We start from the raw sequence: 14,558 nt of genomic DNA, 5'->3' as shown, positions 1-14,558 counted from the left end.
TAGGAATGTATTTAAGTCTTAACATCGCATTAAATATAAACGTTATTATTTTCACGCACTTTTCTGAAAGCTCTTTTAAGATCCCCCCAATAATTAAAGCAAAACCAGGGGCTTTTTTGACATCAACTTCTTTAACTATTGTTTGCTTTATTTCCTTAACAGTAAATTTCAAATGTGGCAAATCCAATTGAAATTGAGTGTTACGAAAATTAACTATGTTATTTTCCTCAGTTGCAGATATTTAAGACGGGTACGGATTAAATACTTTTGTGAAGTGCTTAGAGAAAACTTCCGCTTTATCTTTATGATTCCTAGTACAGGTATTGTTATCAATTTTAATAGATGGATTATGTTGTTAATGTTTTTTAATCTTTCTTGAAAGAATATTCCGTTGCATCAGTTGGCGTTAAGTTTTTTAAATATTTTTGAATTCCTTGATTTTGTTCGTTATTTATTAGCTTTTTCAGCTTTTGTTGCCTTGTTGAATTTTTTGTTTTGTTTGTTCTTATTTTCTTCTGTTCTTATTTGCTGCAATGTCTTTCCCAGTTTTTTCTTTTCGGCAATTTTTTGTTTAATTGTAGATGATATATAATTAAACTTCGCGCTATTAGGAGTTGCGTATCATGCTGCCTCCTGTATATTTTTTGTTATAATTATTGCTGCTATTTCTGTAGCTTTTTCAGTTTTGAGAGATAAATTTAGAGATATTAAACTGTCTAATTTCTCTTTAAATAATGGACAATTAGTTTTAATACAATAATTAACTGGTGAGTGATCAGATAGATCAAAGCATGATTCAGATTTGTACTTTTTAGTGTCACATCTTAATAAAATACAATTATGGCTGAAGGCATAAACTCCTACAGCAAATGAAACAAAACCTACCTATGTAACATGCATTTGTATAGAAGAACATGGCCATACATGCTATACTACATATATTGTCACTAATAAAGCAATATAACGCAGTATCCCTCTAAAACGAGTGTAATTAAAAACGTATGTGATAAGTACCTTAAATGGTGTTAGTGCACTCCAATGTGCTCTTAAAAATCAACTAAATGCGCGACGTATGTAAACTAAAACGTTTAATATTGTTCCATCTGGTACAGGACAACAATCTGGTATAACTAATTCAAATAATATTATACACAGGATGGATATCACCTTAATGAAGTGATTTTCTACAGGTCTACGGATATATACATATACATATATATATAAATAAATATATATATATATATATATATATATATATATATATATATATATATATATATATATTATAATAAGAAATGCCCACTGGGCAGATTGTTGAACCATTAAGAGTAATAATAAAAAAAAACCTGCGGTCTATCGCTCTCTGGTCGTCTCTAAGTCTTGTAGTATCAACAGCAACATTAAGGCTCGAAAAGTTAATTCATCATTTGTTAGCTATCTATCAAAGTCACTCAGATTTGCTATAATAGCCAATTATTCTTAACAGCAACATTATAATAACATACTTTTGATTCTTATAGGTTAATTTTTCATTAGTTCTTTTCCGGAGTTAATACATGCAATAGCAACATTAGCTCTGTTATTTTGTAGGTATTTCAACCACAATAATTGATTCGTCGCCAATTTATGCTTGCCATCTGTTACTTCGACAAATTTACATTTTTCTTCCTCTATATTATACAAGAATAAGTTTGGAATTCCACGACTAAACCGCTGTAAATCTTTGTCTTCTGAAAATTCTGGCATAACTTTTCTAAATATTTTAGAAAGTAATGTTGGTCCGATAACTGCGATTACATCGCTAACGATTTTTTCCTCAGGCACAATTTTGTTTATTGGTCCACACACAGACCATTCGTGTGAGTGTTCCTGATAAATGTTCATAGCAAAATCTACTGCTTTTACCGTCGTCCATTTCGACTCAATTTCATGTAAACGATTTTCAAAGGATACTTTTCGATTTTCATAGAAATACTTTGTGAATATGTCGAGAGGTTCTATCTGAATTGATGAAATGAAAATTGCTGGCACATTTCTGGGTGGACTGTAAATAATATCCCAGAAAAATAACATAAATAAAGCGTGTATTAGGGAATTTTCACAGGGGATACCTTGGTATCCATCCTGTTCATAGTAGAGAATAGCCAGTTGTGTCATATTTCTTAAATTGATTTCACCATTTAACAATTCTTTGACCACAAACATTTTCTTATTGCCCTTCTTTATATTCGACGATTTTAGTAAATTTATATGATCCGTCGGAATATCTGTTTCCTTAATAAGCCTGGGCATCTTATAGGTGATTTTATCATGGTAAAATTGTTTAAGTTTGTGTTTCTTACTTTTCTTAATTATTTTTGCAAGATTTGCCAACTTGTATAGTGAAATTTCATCACCTTTGCATTTGGTTAGTGCCTGTATCATTATTACACTTGCCTGAAAAAAAATTAAATTAACATTAACGTTTGTTGCATTTTAAACTATAACAAATATATTAAGTTTATTGACATAGTATGTGATATTTTGATATATACCTTTTCATAATTGACAGGTTCTATATGATTCATATATAACCAAATTAATTTATAATACCATTCCCCTAATCCTTTATGCTCCGGAAATTTTGTAATTAAAAATTCTAACCAAGTCATTACATCTTCTGGAAATCCCGTTTTCTTGGTGGAAATATTCCTACAGCATTCAGTCAGAATTTTTATGTATATGTATTCTGCTCTAAATTTGTATAGATGCGGAGTTGTCTTCTCAGGTTCCTCTTCCTCAAGATTAATTAATTTCTCATATACATTTCGACCAATGTCCAAGATTCCTGTTAAAAAACATAAATTATGTTATCACAATTAAGTTTTGATTTGCATTACGATGAAAACACTTATATATGCGTTAAGTGTGTTTTCATCCACATATCGATTTGGATCTGTACATATGGGTAGAAGTCGTCACTTCTTTCTGCGAAATAAAACACTCATTGTATCTCAGTTGAAGCCATAAGACCACAAAAAGTAGGTCGAAAATGCTCAAAAGTCGCTAGCTATACACTGTTAGAATCATCCATGATTTAAAGAAACCCTTTTTTAATAAAAAATGAAAAACTATTAGTAGATAGACTGCTTGCACAAGGGTTGTTAGCAGTTTAGGGTGCAAGGCCACCAAAGGCACATTGAAGTTGTGATCTAATATATAATACTGGATTTCATATAAGATTTAACATTCGTTTTTCTTGTTCTATGGAAACAAATATCAACTATGTATTTGGGTTTCATTCACTACTACTCTATGTAAACAGTATATTTGATCATACATTAATAAAAAAAAAATGCCTTGTCAACCTAAGTACTATGCATTTTTAAACACCTTTTTTGGAATTATTTCTTCAAGTTATATCGTTTCTTCATAGTTTAAACTAATCGGATGCGTTGTTGACCAATAGAAGACGCTAACAGATTCGGAGATAAGGAGAAGAAATATACAGGACCATTTATTTAACGTAAGATAAACAGCGGAAAACGGTCAACCTTAAAAATCAAATGCTTAGCTTTCATTGATTTGAAAAAGGTGTTTGACAGAGTGGAATACTATGGATTTTATTAGAATAAAGAATAAGTAATAAAATTGTTGAATAATTCAAAAAATATACAGGATAAATACCAATGTCGTCATCAAACAACGTCAAAGGGTTTCCATTTTCCTTTAACAAGGAGGAACTTTAAATCCAACCTTGTCGATAAGATTGCAATTAAAAAAGGTTAAATCAGGACTACATACCCAATATGAATTATAATAACAATTGGCAGACCAGAATACTTCAGAAAATCTTAAAATATGAAATATGATACTAAGAGAATACGACATATTAATGAATAAAAGCAAAACGCAAGTCATGGTGATGGGAGAGATGGGTCAGAAGTAATAAATCTGCAAATTCAGGATGTAAAAGACAAAAATCGAAAGTGAAAGAATTGACAAAACCATGAATTTGTTCTTTCCCATAAATAACAAATTTGTTATTAAAAAGGAAATAACAAGCAAAACTAAAATGAATGTTTACAAAGCAATTACACAAGCGGCAGAAATGACATACATCAGGAGAGAATGCAGAAAGCAATGGCAGAGTTGCACAAATCGACCTAAGATAAGCTAGGATGAATGTTTGAGAGAAATACTTCAGAAGAAAACACTCAACGAATTTAAAATGAAATGGAACGAATTTATACACAGAGTAAGAAAGAACATGCACTAAACACCTGCTTACACCATTACATGGTACAAAAGGTGTATTTGAAAAAAGTATAAAACAAAATCGATGTTCAGCTAAACAGTTACGGTTTGTTATGCATATTATCTTAGCCAATTTAGTAAGGAGGCTATTTAAGATCGGTCACCTTAAGAAATGATCTTCTGGCTGGTAGTTTGTTAGAGGATCGACAGGCTTTAAAGAATATCACAGGTTGATACCTATCACATGAGGGTTGTTAGTGAGATTAATACACGATAGGTGATAATCGGTCGAAAATAAACATAAAATTCACAGAAATGAAAAAAAAACTTACTTAAGCCAACTTATTGGAAATGCTGGAAAACGGAAGGAACACTTTGAAATCTGATCGACTTACTGGTATTATAAATCTCAATGAGATTCAGTTAGAACAAGAATAGAAGTAACAAATCGAATTGGCTCAAAAATATATATGTATGGGAGATACGAAATATTACAATCAAGACTAAAATCCAGTTCCATCTAAATATTATATTGCCAATCATTCTGTATTGTTTAGACATTTACAGTTTATAAGATCTTTCAATGGTATATTATTCTCCGAAATCATATTAGAAATGAAGTCATTCATTTCAGATACTACAATCAATGCACAGGGAATGAATAAAATAAATGCAATTTGGAGAGAAATATAGAAAAGCAGATAAATGAATTCCTCATATGGCACCAAAATTAAAAAAAAAAGTTGGATAAAATTATAAAAGATAAAATATCAAAAGGAAATTAGAATAGATAAAATTGAAAAAAATTGGATGCTATTTGCAACTTACTGAATAACTTCTTAACAAATATATCAAAAAAATTCAAAAAATTACAGCTAAAATAAATAATTTGAAATATTGAATATATACTTACCAATTTTATTTGTTTTGGATTTGATTGCATCTAATTGGTTATAAATTTGAAGTGCTTCTGCATAATTCTCAAACTGTATCCTTCTTGAGAAAATTAAAAAATGCTCAATAGTTGAACATGGACACATTATTTCACAATTTAAGCTGTCTCGTATATTCCGAAACATAGAGTTAGTAAAAGTAGCTAAAGTGTAGACATTATGAAGTGCTCTAGCTTTTTCAATAGAGAGTTTAACACACAATCCCATATGATCTTGTATTAGTGACATTACAATTTTTTTGTAACTATCAGTTTGTTGTCTTTCTATTAGTGCTATTATCTTACAAATATTTTCACTTTTTGATTTACAGCTTTTCATTTTTAATGTTGTCATTATATTTACAATATTATTTTTACTTAGAGACTCCAATAAGCTTGGTATATTATCATATTTTTTGTGATAATTAATATCCACAAAACCATTGGAATCCAAACTTTGAAAAATATCAATAACATCTTTGCTATCTTGTATCTCTATATTTGCCTCCTCACAAAACTTGAAAATATTATACCAATTTTTTTTCCAAATAAGGAGTTTTAAAATTGAGTACTGATGTTTATTGTTTAACCTCAAGAAAGTGTTTAGTGCTTGATGTTCATCCTTGGAAAGTAGATTTCTCAGATCACTACTTTCATAAACACTACTTAGTAAGTTAACAAAAGCCTTCAATTCTTTACCCTGAAAAGATAAGTAAATCAGTTTTACTTTCAACATTCAAATTCAAATGGAACAAATAATTTTAATTACATTTTACTAAAATCTTATATACAGCCATAGCTCCTCTGTCTAAATAAAACCATATTTAAAATTGGAGTATTACCTGGGACACTTTTTGTTTTTTTGCTTTGAGATAGTTAACATCAGATGTTCCTTTAGAAGTTTCTAATTGTTTACTACTAACTGGAGATGGATTGCTTTCAGTGACAAATTGCAATTTTTGAACTTTTCCTTCAAAAGATTTTGTATTTAATATATTACCTTCATCAGTAACATTGCTTTTTGGGATTACTTTCAGTTTCTTAGGTGATGTCAAATTTTCTATAAAAAAATTTATAAACAAAATAAAATCTATAAGTAAAAATATATTAAATAAATAATAAATTAGACATTTATTAGATTAAGAGAAATTAGATATTTATTAAATAAGATTTTTATTATAATATATTTTGATAATACATACCTTTTTTGGATGGCCTCTTGTTTTTATCTTCACAATCTCGTAAAGATTGCGAGGTATTATTTTGAATTTTGTTTTGGGTATTCTTAGAATTACATTTAATATGATTGGCTTCAGATACACTTGATGACTTATGTTCTATGATAAAATTAATATAATACAAATGAAAAAACATTATTTTTATTATTATATTAAAAAATTGTCACAATTTTATAAAATAACTTAGTATCAACAATTGACTAAATACTGACATTTTAAGAGAGGTATAAACATTTTTACCTTTTTTGGCACTAACATTACATTTTTTCTCTGGTTCATTACATCTACAATAAAAATAAAAATATATTATATAATGATATATTATTTTTTCAATTAGTACCTAAAATTATTATTACTGATCTCTAATACACTTAGAATATTAATCTTGGGTTGACATTTCGAAGTGCACTCACAGGGAACAATTTTGTCTAAATCAAGTTGTAGTGATTCTATAATAAAAGAGAATATAAATTATATTCGCAGCATAAAATAAATATAACTGTACCTTCATCTGAATTTACTTCATATATAACATTTGATACTAAAATAGGCGTTCTAAACTTAAAAACTGATTGACTCTGGCATGTTCTATTAAAAGGTTCCATGGCATTCGATTAGCTAAACATTTTATTTGATGATACCTACATCAAATTAGACTGACTTAAACTCTCTCGAACTAGTTATATTACCTACCCTTATCGCACAAAACTTACATTTAAGTACTTTTGACCACTTTTCATGATCCCGCGCGCGGATTCCCCCACTTTGATTCTGTGTAGCGTTGGCAACTATCGATTGAAAATAGTCGATAATCAAGGAAGCAGGCTACTAAAAATAGTATATTCTATTTTAATCGAATGTAGGCCTCTATTGTTTTCTATTCGTGATAACAAACAGAAATATACGAATTTCTTATAGTATTAATTTTGAAAGAGGAAAGGACGAAGATAATCGCTTGGTTTAGGGATGCAGAAAAACTATCGATATCTTGATATTTTCTGAAAAAAATATAGATATATTTGGCCGATATAACTTTAAAATCGTTAATTGTAATCGGTACACTATTTTTATTTTTTCTTAAAAATATCGAAATATTTTTTTGTAAAATATCGATATTTGTTATATTTATAGCAAAAAAAATATTGATATTTTTTTCCTCCAATATATCGATATATTTTGAAAAATATCGAAAATGATATATCGATATTTAAAAAAAATACAACACACAAAAAGCCAACACCCCTAGATTGATTCTCTGCTGAATAAATGTTGATTTTTGAATAATTGTGGCAATATGAAAAGAGGAACGGCATAATATTTTTTTTGTAAAATATTGATATTTTTTATATTTATAGCAAAAAAATTTCATATTTTTTCCTCCAATATATTGATATCTTTTAAAAAATATCGAAAATTATATATTGATATTAAAAAAAATATTGATATCGATAATTTTTTTGGTAGCCAACACCCCTAGTTTGATTCTTTGCCGAATAAATGTTAATTTTAAATAAATTAAAAATGGCAAATGGCATTTTGAAAAGAGGAACGGCATAATAATCCAAAATCCAATTTCATCGTATTTTAATATTTAGAAAATAACAATGACATAATATAGTAAATTATTTTATTTCTATTTCATACCAACGCGTACTTTGGGATTAAGTTTTTTTAATCGTGCCATAAGTGGAACGAAGATGTACCTATTATTTGTCGAACTTTTTCCGGGTAAGAGAAGGAAAGAGATAATTATTATAATCACAAGGACTGGATTGGAAAGATGAATGGAGTAATATCTTATAAATATTTGTATCGTATTTTATCAATTAATATTTATCAACTATTTAACTACCGGATCATTTTTAAATAAATAATTTCTACATATATAATAAGTTAATAAGGAATATTTAAAGACTATTATTAAAAGATTATTCATTGAAACTTCATTAAAAGAAGTTTTAACATTCAAAAGGATGTAGTCATTTACTTAACAATCGATAACCGTTTTCTTTCGTTAGTGTTCAACTTATAGTTCAAATTATTAGGTGCTGTACACTAGCAGTTGGAAACGAAACATCATTCAACCTCTGTCATTTGAGGACAAAATGACGTCAGACGGACTGCAACGTTGCCGATATGTTAAATTAGTATATACATATAGGGAAAATATATATAAGCGTTGATATAGTGGGGGATTTACACATTTGCCGCCAGCTTCATATTGAGATTTTGCTATTCATCATCAATTCACAATCATACTAAATAATTGTTTTTGTTAATTAGTTTTCGCAAATACTAAAATATCCCAATATTAAATAAAATATAGTTTTGCATAGTAGTAAGATTTGTATGAAATGTTTGAGTCTCGTTTTATCTATTTTTCCGCATTCCAAATTTAAATTTTTAAGGCGTTTCGGTTTTATTTGGATTTATTTATTATATTTGATTGTAAAAAAATCGGTTTTGTGCAACCAACCGCAACATAATTAATAAATTGAACTTAAATGTATCAAGGCTAATAATTTAAGTTTGTCTAAAATAGATTCGCCGATAACAACTACCGTGTGATTGTAACTAAAATAATAATTTTAAAAATAGTTTATTAACATCGTAGCCACCGAAAAAAAAATTTACTCCAATAAGATAAGGTCTAAAATGATTTAGTGTTTCAAACAATTGACAATGATCCTATTTCGGTTATTGAGTATTTTATTTCCGTGTTTGTTAATATTCGAGAAGTTTTCGGTCATTCAATTTTATCATTATCCCTCAAGTCGGAAAGAACTACACAAGTTATAAAATTTGAAACATCTGTTGTTAATATGAATTATTTATCAAAGTTAGGATACAAAGTTAGTATTTTACTATAAGAGGTTTCACAATTTCATCGACTTTTTAATAAAATCTATAATATTTAAAAAGACCTATAAATAATTTTATTTTAATTCATTTTCATTTCTTGGCATAGGAAATCTACCATGGAATTCATTTTATTAGTTGGTCAAGTATTTTCGGCACTACCCAAATTGGAGAATTCCATGACGATATTCTGTGATTATCTAATCAAATATCATTTGAAATTAATTTTTCTCTTCTTATTTTTGGTCATAATAGTACCCATAGTTTTTGTAATTATGGGATTTTCTGAATTTATGATATTTTATTTTACAACTGAAAGTTAAAGGTTCATCTTTATTTAAAACAATGCCAAAACATTCTATACGTACATTTTAAATTTTATTTTGTAAATCAAAATTTACATATTTTGTTAAAAATTTGTTTCACATAATTTGTTTCTTTGCGTCTTTAATAATGAATTGATGAATATTTGGATGAGGATTGTCTTTGATTGAAAATAGTTCATAGGTTTCTCCGTTTATAAGCGATGAGAATTCAGAATCTAAAATACATTCATTACTCTAAGAAAATCTAAACCAAAAATACCATTAAAAGAGGATTTATTGATATAAATTGAGGATTAAATGAAAACATATTAAGATTTATGCTATGAGAGAGTATAATATAAGTTGCGTTTATTCCAAATATATTAAAATTTTCTTTAGTTAGTTTACAATAAAAAAGAAGAAGAATTCAAAATATAGAAGCTCCCTAATTCAAAAATAATTTTGCATTTAAGGTATATAGCGATTGACTTCTTATATGAAAGATTGTAATGCCGTTTGGGAATATTCATTTACCATAAAGTTTTGGGGGTAAAAATTTGATCTAGCTCTATTGCAATTTACTCGATTTTATTTAACAATTTTCGAATTTATGTCTCATTGTATTGTAGGTTCTATATTTAAGAATATTTATGTTTTAAGGAATAAAAATGATATTTTGATTGATTATTGATTTAATTATATAATATTTCATATTATTTTACTAATTTAATTTATTATTCACTTTTATTTAATAATATAATTTGATAAATGAATCAAGAAAATATAAAAGGCCTAAAACTAAAGTTGAGTTTCATATGGAATTTATCAACTATCAAATATATATTTATCAATATTAACATATTATGAACGGGTGATTTTCTTAACATATTTCCCAAATTCCAATTATGAGCAAGTTAGCGGCACTTTAAGCAATCTCGGAAGAGCTAACAATCCAATTTTGATCCATCTTCTGTTCTCAATAATTGTCCGGTTCTGGTAAATTAACTAAATTCAAAGGAAAATAGCCTCGTGATCTCTTCGGAATTTTACCGATTTCACCGGTTTTGGTTTACGTAAAGATAAAAACAACTTTTACTTCAACAAGACAATTTTATTTAAAAATTGGAAATAGACAAGGTTTGACAGTGGTGTGAACGATATTACCTTTTTCGTCACAATTCCATTAGAAAGAAACTTTACTGTTCTATCAGAAATGTCTTATTTTATATATTTTTAAAATATGATGTAAATATGTTTTAACGATAATATCGAATCGTATTCTAATTAAGATCGAGTAAGATTTACCAAGAATAAACGTTAAATATGTAGTGATTTATTTTTATAATACACCCTTTTTAAACTTATTTCACATTTGTTATTACTTAACCGCAAATTTAGGAAACGAGAGCTTTCTTGACTTTTGTTTTCAGTTATTGTTAGGAGAAGACGACCTGAATGTTTTCACCATCAAGTCCATTACTCTTATTAGTCTCTGGGGTGCGAAATAACTCAACCATTTCTTGGCCAATACAGAAAATCATAATAGTTACTTCTAAATAACGTTGCTTGGTATACCCATATTGTGTAGGTAAATTTCGTGGCCACTTTTAAGGTGTTTGTGTGGTAAAAGTGATTTGTTAACTTAAAATTAAATTCGTAGTAGGGATATGTTGCGTTTCCCGCGTCTTATTTCATCCTAGATATGAGATCTGTTTATATTATCCAAGTATGAAAATTTTTAAAGACGTTCTGGTACGGGATAGGGTGCTAGGTGGGGTAAATTTTAGTTAGTAAAGTTTACACCCTTGTATCGACAGTTTGACGGATAGTTCTTCGGTATGACGATAGTCTGATAGATAGTTGTATAATTTTATATTAGTAGTTTATTTAAATACACATTTATTTTCAACTCACAATCCACCATTTGTCCAAGACCCGCAGACATTTCCTCGTCAGAACAACGATTTTGTGAACAATCAATATATCAGATCCGACAAAAGGCCTGCCGGTGATTAATTATTCCTATGTATGTAGGGAACGACACCTGATCCGTCTGTCTGACGGAGCCGCACGTCCATTTCAAGATTATGCTCTGACTGGTTCCTTGTTTGTGGACCAGTTTAAGAGAAGTTTACACTGTCAGCATCTATATATAAGTTTAATTTATAACTTTCTTTTGATGCTTTGATCATCACCAATCATCACCGCTACAGAAAGAATACGTTCGGGAGGCATACAATCAGTAATGATGTTATAACGAAATGATCTTTACCTCTAAGTTCAAACTATCTATCCATTTCAAAAGTATAAGAAATATTTAATATCTGCATAACTACACCTTCAGAACTCTTGATTTATTTGTTAATCCTTAAGGGTCTAAATTATATGGACATCATTAAGATTGTGGTAACATTGGTCAATGTATCATCTTCTTTCAATTTGGGGTAGATGTCTAAATATTCACCTTGTGGCTTATATAACAGTATACATCCTGTATCTTTTACCTCATTTACCCATAATTATGGCAACAACTTATGCTAACTCAATACTTTGCCATCATTTTCAGCTGTAATAGCTGTGGATTTAAGATTACAAACTATTTGTATGTTTTGTAAATCTTTGAGTCGCTAAATCTATTCTACTTTCATTAGTAATATCTACATTGTCTCTTATATCAGTCATCCAATATCACAATAGATCGTATTTTAGCTGCTAATTGGGTTGCAATTTCTTCTCTATTTGTTTTCAGGAGATGTAGGGTTTTAAGGTATTTTCATGTCCAAAATGTGTTTTGGTGAATTCTACTTCACATTCTTCACCTCTTTATTTTAATTTAATAGTAGCTGGGCAATGTGTATATATTTTGTTACTTCCTTGAACCCCCATATGCCTTTTACCTGTTGATTTACACACAAAAACCAGATCGATTACACTGAAATATCGTCATACAATTTAAAGAAAAATAGCTTCCCTTGACAAATGAATCTGTTGTGGCTTGCTCCACATAATTTTTCCAAATTCCGTTATTTCAAATTCTTTAAAGATGTTAAATTTTAATAACCTTCCTTTCCTTCCCAACATTTATGTTATGAGATGACTGTATATGATTCATTAGATTTGCTTTCATTGTAGTATGTTGGCATAACTCACATGTCTACAGTGTTTTTGTTACATCAGTATCTTCATTAATAGCAGGATGATTTGTTTTGGATCCATGCTGCTTCAGTATCTGCTTCAGTGTTTGCTGCTATATTCGTTTTCACAAGTAACACTTTTAAAAATGAATGCTTTTTTCAGATTTGATGCAGATGTTTTTTTCTAAAACATAAAATTATTTAAGATCCAGCAGGAAAGGCAAAAATTAAAATTTTTGGAAAAATTTACCTGGATGAACTCTCTTGATATGGACATTCAAATTAGAGTGGGGGTTGTATATGTCTTCGAGCAGTTTTTACAACAGAAAAGCTTTGTGTTCCATGTTTTGTCCGTCCATAGCAATTTGATATAAGTTACCTGAATAAACCAAAATGCAAATATATCAACGTCATGGTGTCTGTCACGGACATTTTAGTGAAAAATTTATAATTACCCTTTCTTCACGAATCGGTATTAGGGTAAATGCATATCCATCATTGTTTTTATCAGGTACATATAAAATTATCTATTTAAGATCTATCTATTAAGATGTCTATTTATATATTGTTTGTTTACAGAAAATCAAAACCTACTTATGAAGATGTTAGTAGTAATAAAATTCAATTAATCTACTAAGTTGTTCGTATGCTGTCAGTGTGATGTCTCTACATAAAGAAGTCTTACAAGAAGGTAATAATTAAGATAATTGGATAATTAGTAGTAATAAATACTACTTTTAATTGTAAAATATCCCTAAAATATTTGTCACGGTGCCATCAATTAAAAATTTAATTGCTACTTTTAGGGGATTTATTACCTTAAAGAAATCTATTTTGTCTAAATTTACAAATAAATACATTTGTTTAACAAATCTTAGCCAAGATTGCTTAAAGAACTTTGTTGGATCTATTAAAGGTCATGGAGGTAGAAACAGCATCCTTCACCTAGTATGTTTGAGAAATCTTTAAAAGCGCACATTCTCCCGGAGAAAATTGTGAAGAAGATGAACATGTTAGATAACTTATATTCTTTTTTAACGAGAGATCTAGTTCCAATTGAGGTTGTTAAATCACCAGTTGAGTCTATATTTACAGTTCCAGAGAACATTGCTCTGAGAAAAACAAGAGTCTAATATTATATTTTAGTCTTATTTCAGGCTCTTTAACAAAACTTTTGAAAAAGAGACAACATGCAATATTTGTCTATATTCTATATTAAGTAATTCCACATGTTAAATACTCTAAAATCTAAATATCTTTAAAAACGCATACATTTGTAGTGTTTCAATTGTCCAGTCCATAATATTTTCAAGACCAAATTTTAAAAGTTATTATGAGGTGTGATTGTATTTTTGGTTTAATGACGTTAATGCAATATCAACAGGAAAGGATTCAAAGTTTACCTTCAATATATCAGGATAAGTTAGAACTCTAATAGATCCTATAAAATTGATGGCACTAAACAAATATGGGAAGGCGTTATAGAAGAATTATAGGTATATCTGGTGTGGTACTCAGAAGTAGCTAATTTCACCAATTTACTACGATCGGAGTCGTGCGGCGTTGCCAATTACGCTCACCAAATCAAACTATTATATTAAATATGAGTAGGGTAGGAAGCATTTCGCTTTGTCACAAAACACAAAGGAATTAGAAGTGTATCTCCCATATATTTACCTATGCACAAGTTTAGCATTAATTGGCCACCAGAGGGCGCGACTGACAATTTGAACAGCGGGAAATTTAAAATATTTCATTAATAAATATGCAATATAAGCTTAAAAATACATTTTATTTAAATATATGTAAAATTTACATTACAATTAGTAATTAGGAAAATTCTTAGAATTTTCTA

At 28.7% G+C, this 14,558-nt stretch overlaps 1 protein-coding gene across 6 annotated transcripts; it reads right to left on the bottom strand.

The window, feature by feature from the left end:
* Positions 1-546: 546 nt before the first annotated feature.
* Positions 547-14,355, bottom strand: LOC143195337 (fanconi-associated nuclease 1). Of its 6 annotated transcripts, XM_076402425.1 has the most exons (14): positions 14,284-14,355; positions 12,954-13,082; positions 12,720-12,887; positions 11,484-11,715; positions 7,119-7,233; positions 6,911-7,046; positions 6,746-6,854; positions 6,646-6,689; positions 6,370-6,504; positions 6,010-6,227; positions 5,150-5,867; positions 2,535-2,827; positions 2,112-2,436; positions 1,452-2,044 (listed from the first exon to the last, which is right to left on the bottom strand). In XM_076402425.1, exons 6-14 carry the CDS (start codon positions 7,008-7,010, stop codon positions 1,998-2,000), a joined length of 1,989 nt encoding a protein of 662 aa, XP_076258540.1. In that variant the 5' UTR covers positions 7,011-7,046; positions 7,119-7,233; positions 11,484-11,715; positions 12,720-12,887; positions 12,954-13,082; positions 14,284-14,355; the 3' UTR covers positions 1,452-1,997. The 6 variants fall into 6 exon arrangements, 5 of the variants coding, with proteins under 5 accessions (XP_076258518.1, XP_076258540.1, XP_076258526.1 ...); XR_013005518.1 differs by lacking the exons at positions 11,484-11,715; positions 12,720-12,887; positions 12,954-13,082; positions 14,284-14,355 and adding an exon at positions 547-1,302 and having other exon boundaries at positions 1,452-2,436; positions 7,099-7,198; XM_076402403.1 differs by lacking the exons at positions 11,484-11,715; positions 12,720-12,887; positions 12,954-13,082; positions 14,284-14,355 and adding an exon at positions 547-1,302 and having other exon boundaries at positions 1,488-2,436; positions 7,099-7,198.
* Positions 14,356-14,558: the final 203 nt, after the last annotated feature.

This window comes from Rhynchophorus ferrugineus, unplaced genomic scaffold (genome assembly GCF_030347505.1).
Source record: "Rhynchophorus ferrugineus isolate W39M unplaced genomic scaffold, kcgeb_rfMv2 rfM1, whole genome shotgun sequence".
Taxonomy (NCBI): Eukaryota; Metazoa; Arthropoda; class Insecta; order Coleoptera; family Curculionidae; genus Rhynchophorus; species Rhynchophorus ferrugineus.
The sequence above is the reverse complement of the archived record's forward strand: the minus strand, read 5'-3'. Positions and strand labels throughout refer to the sequence as shown.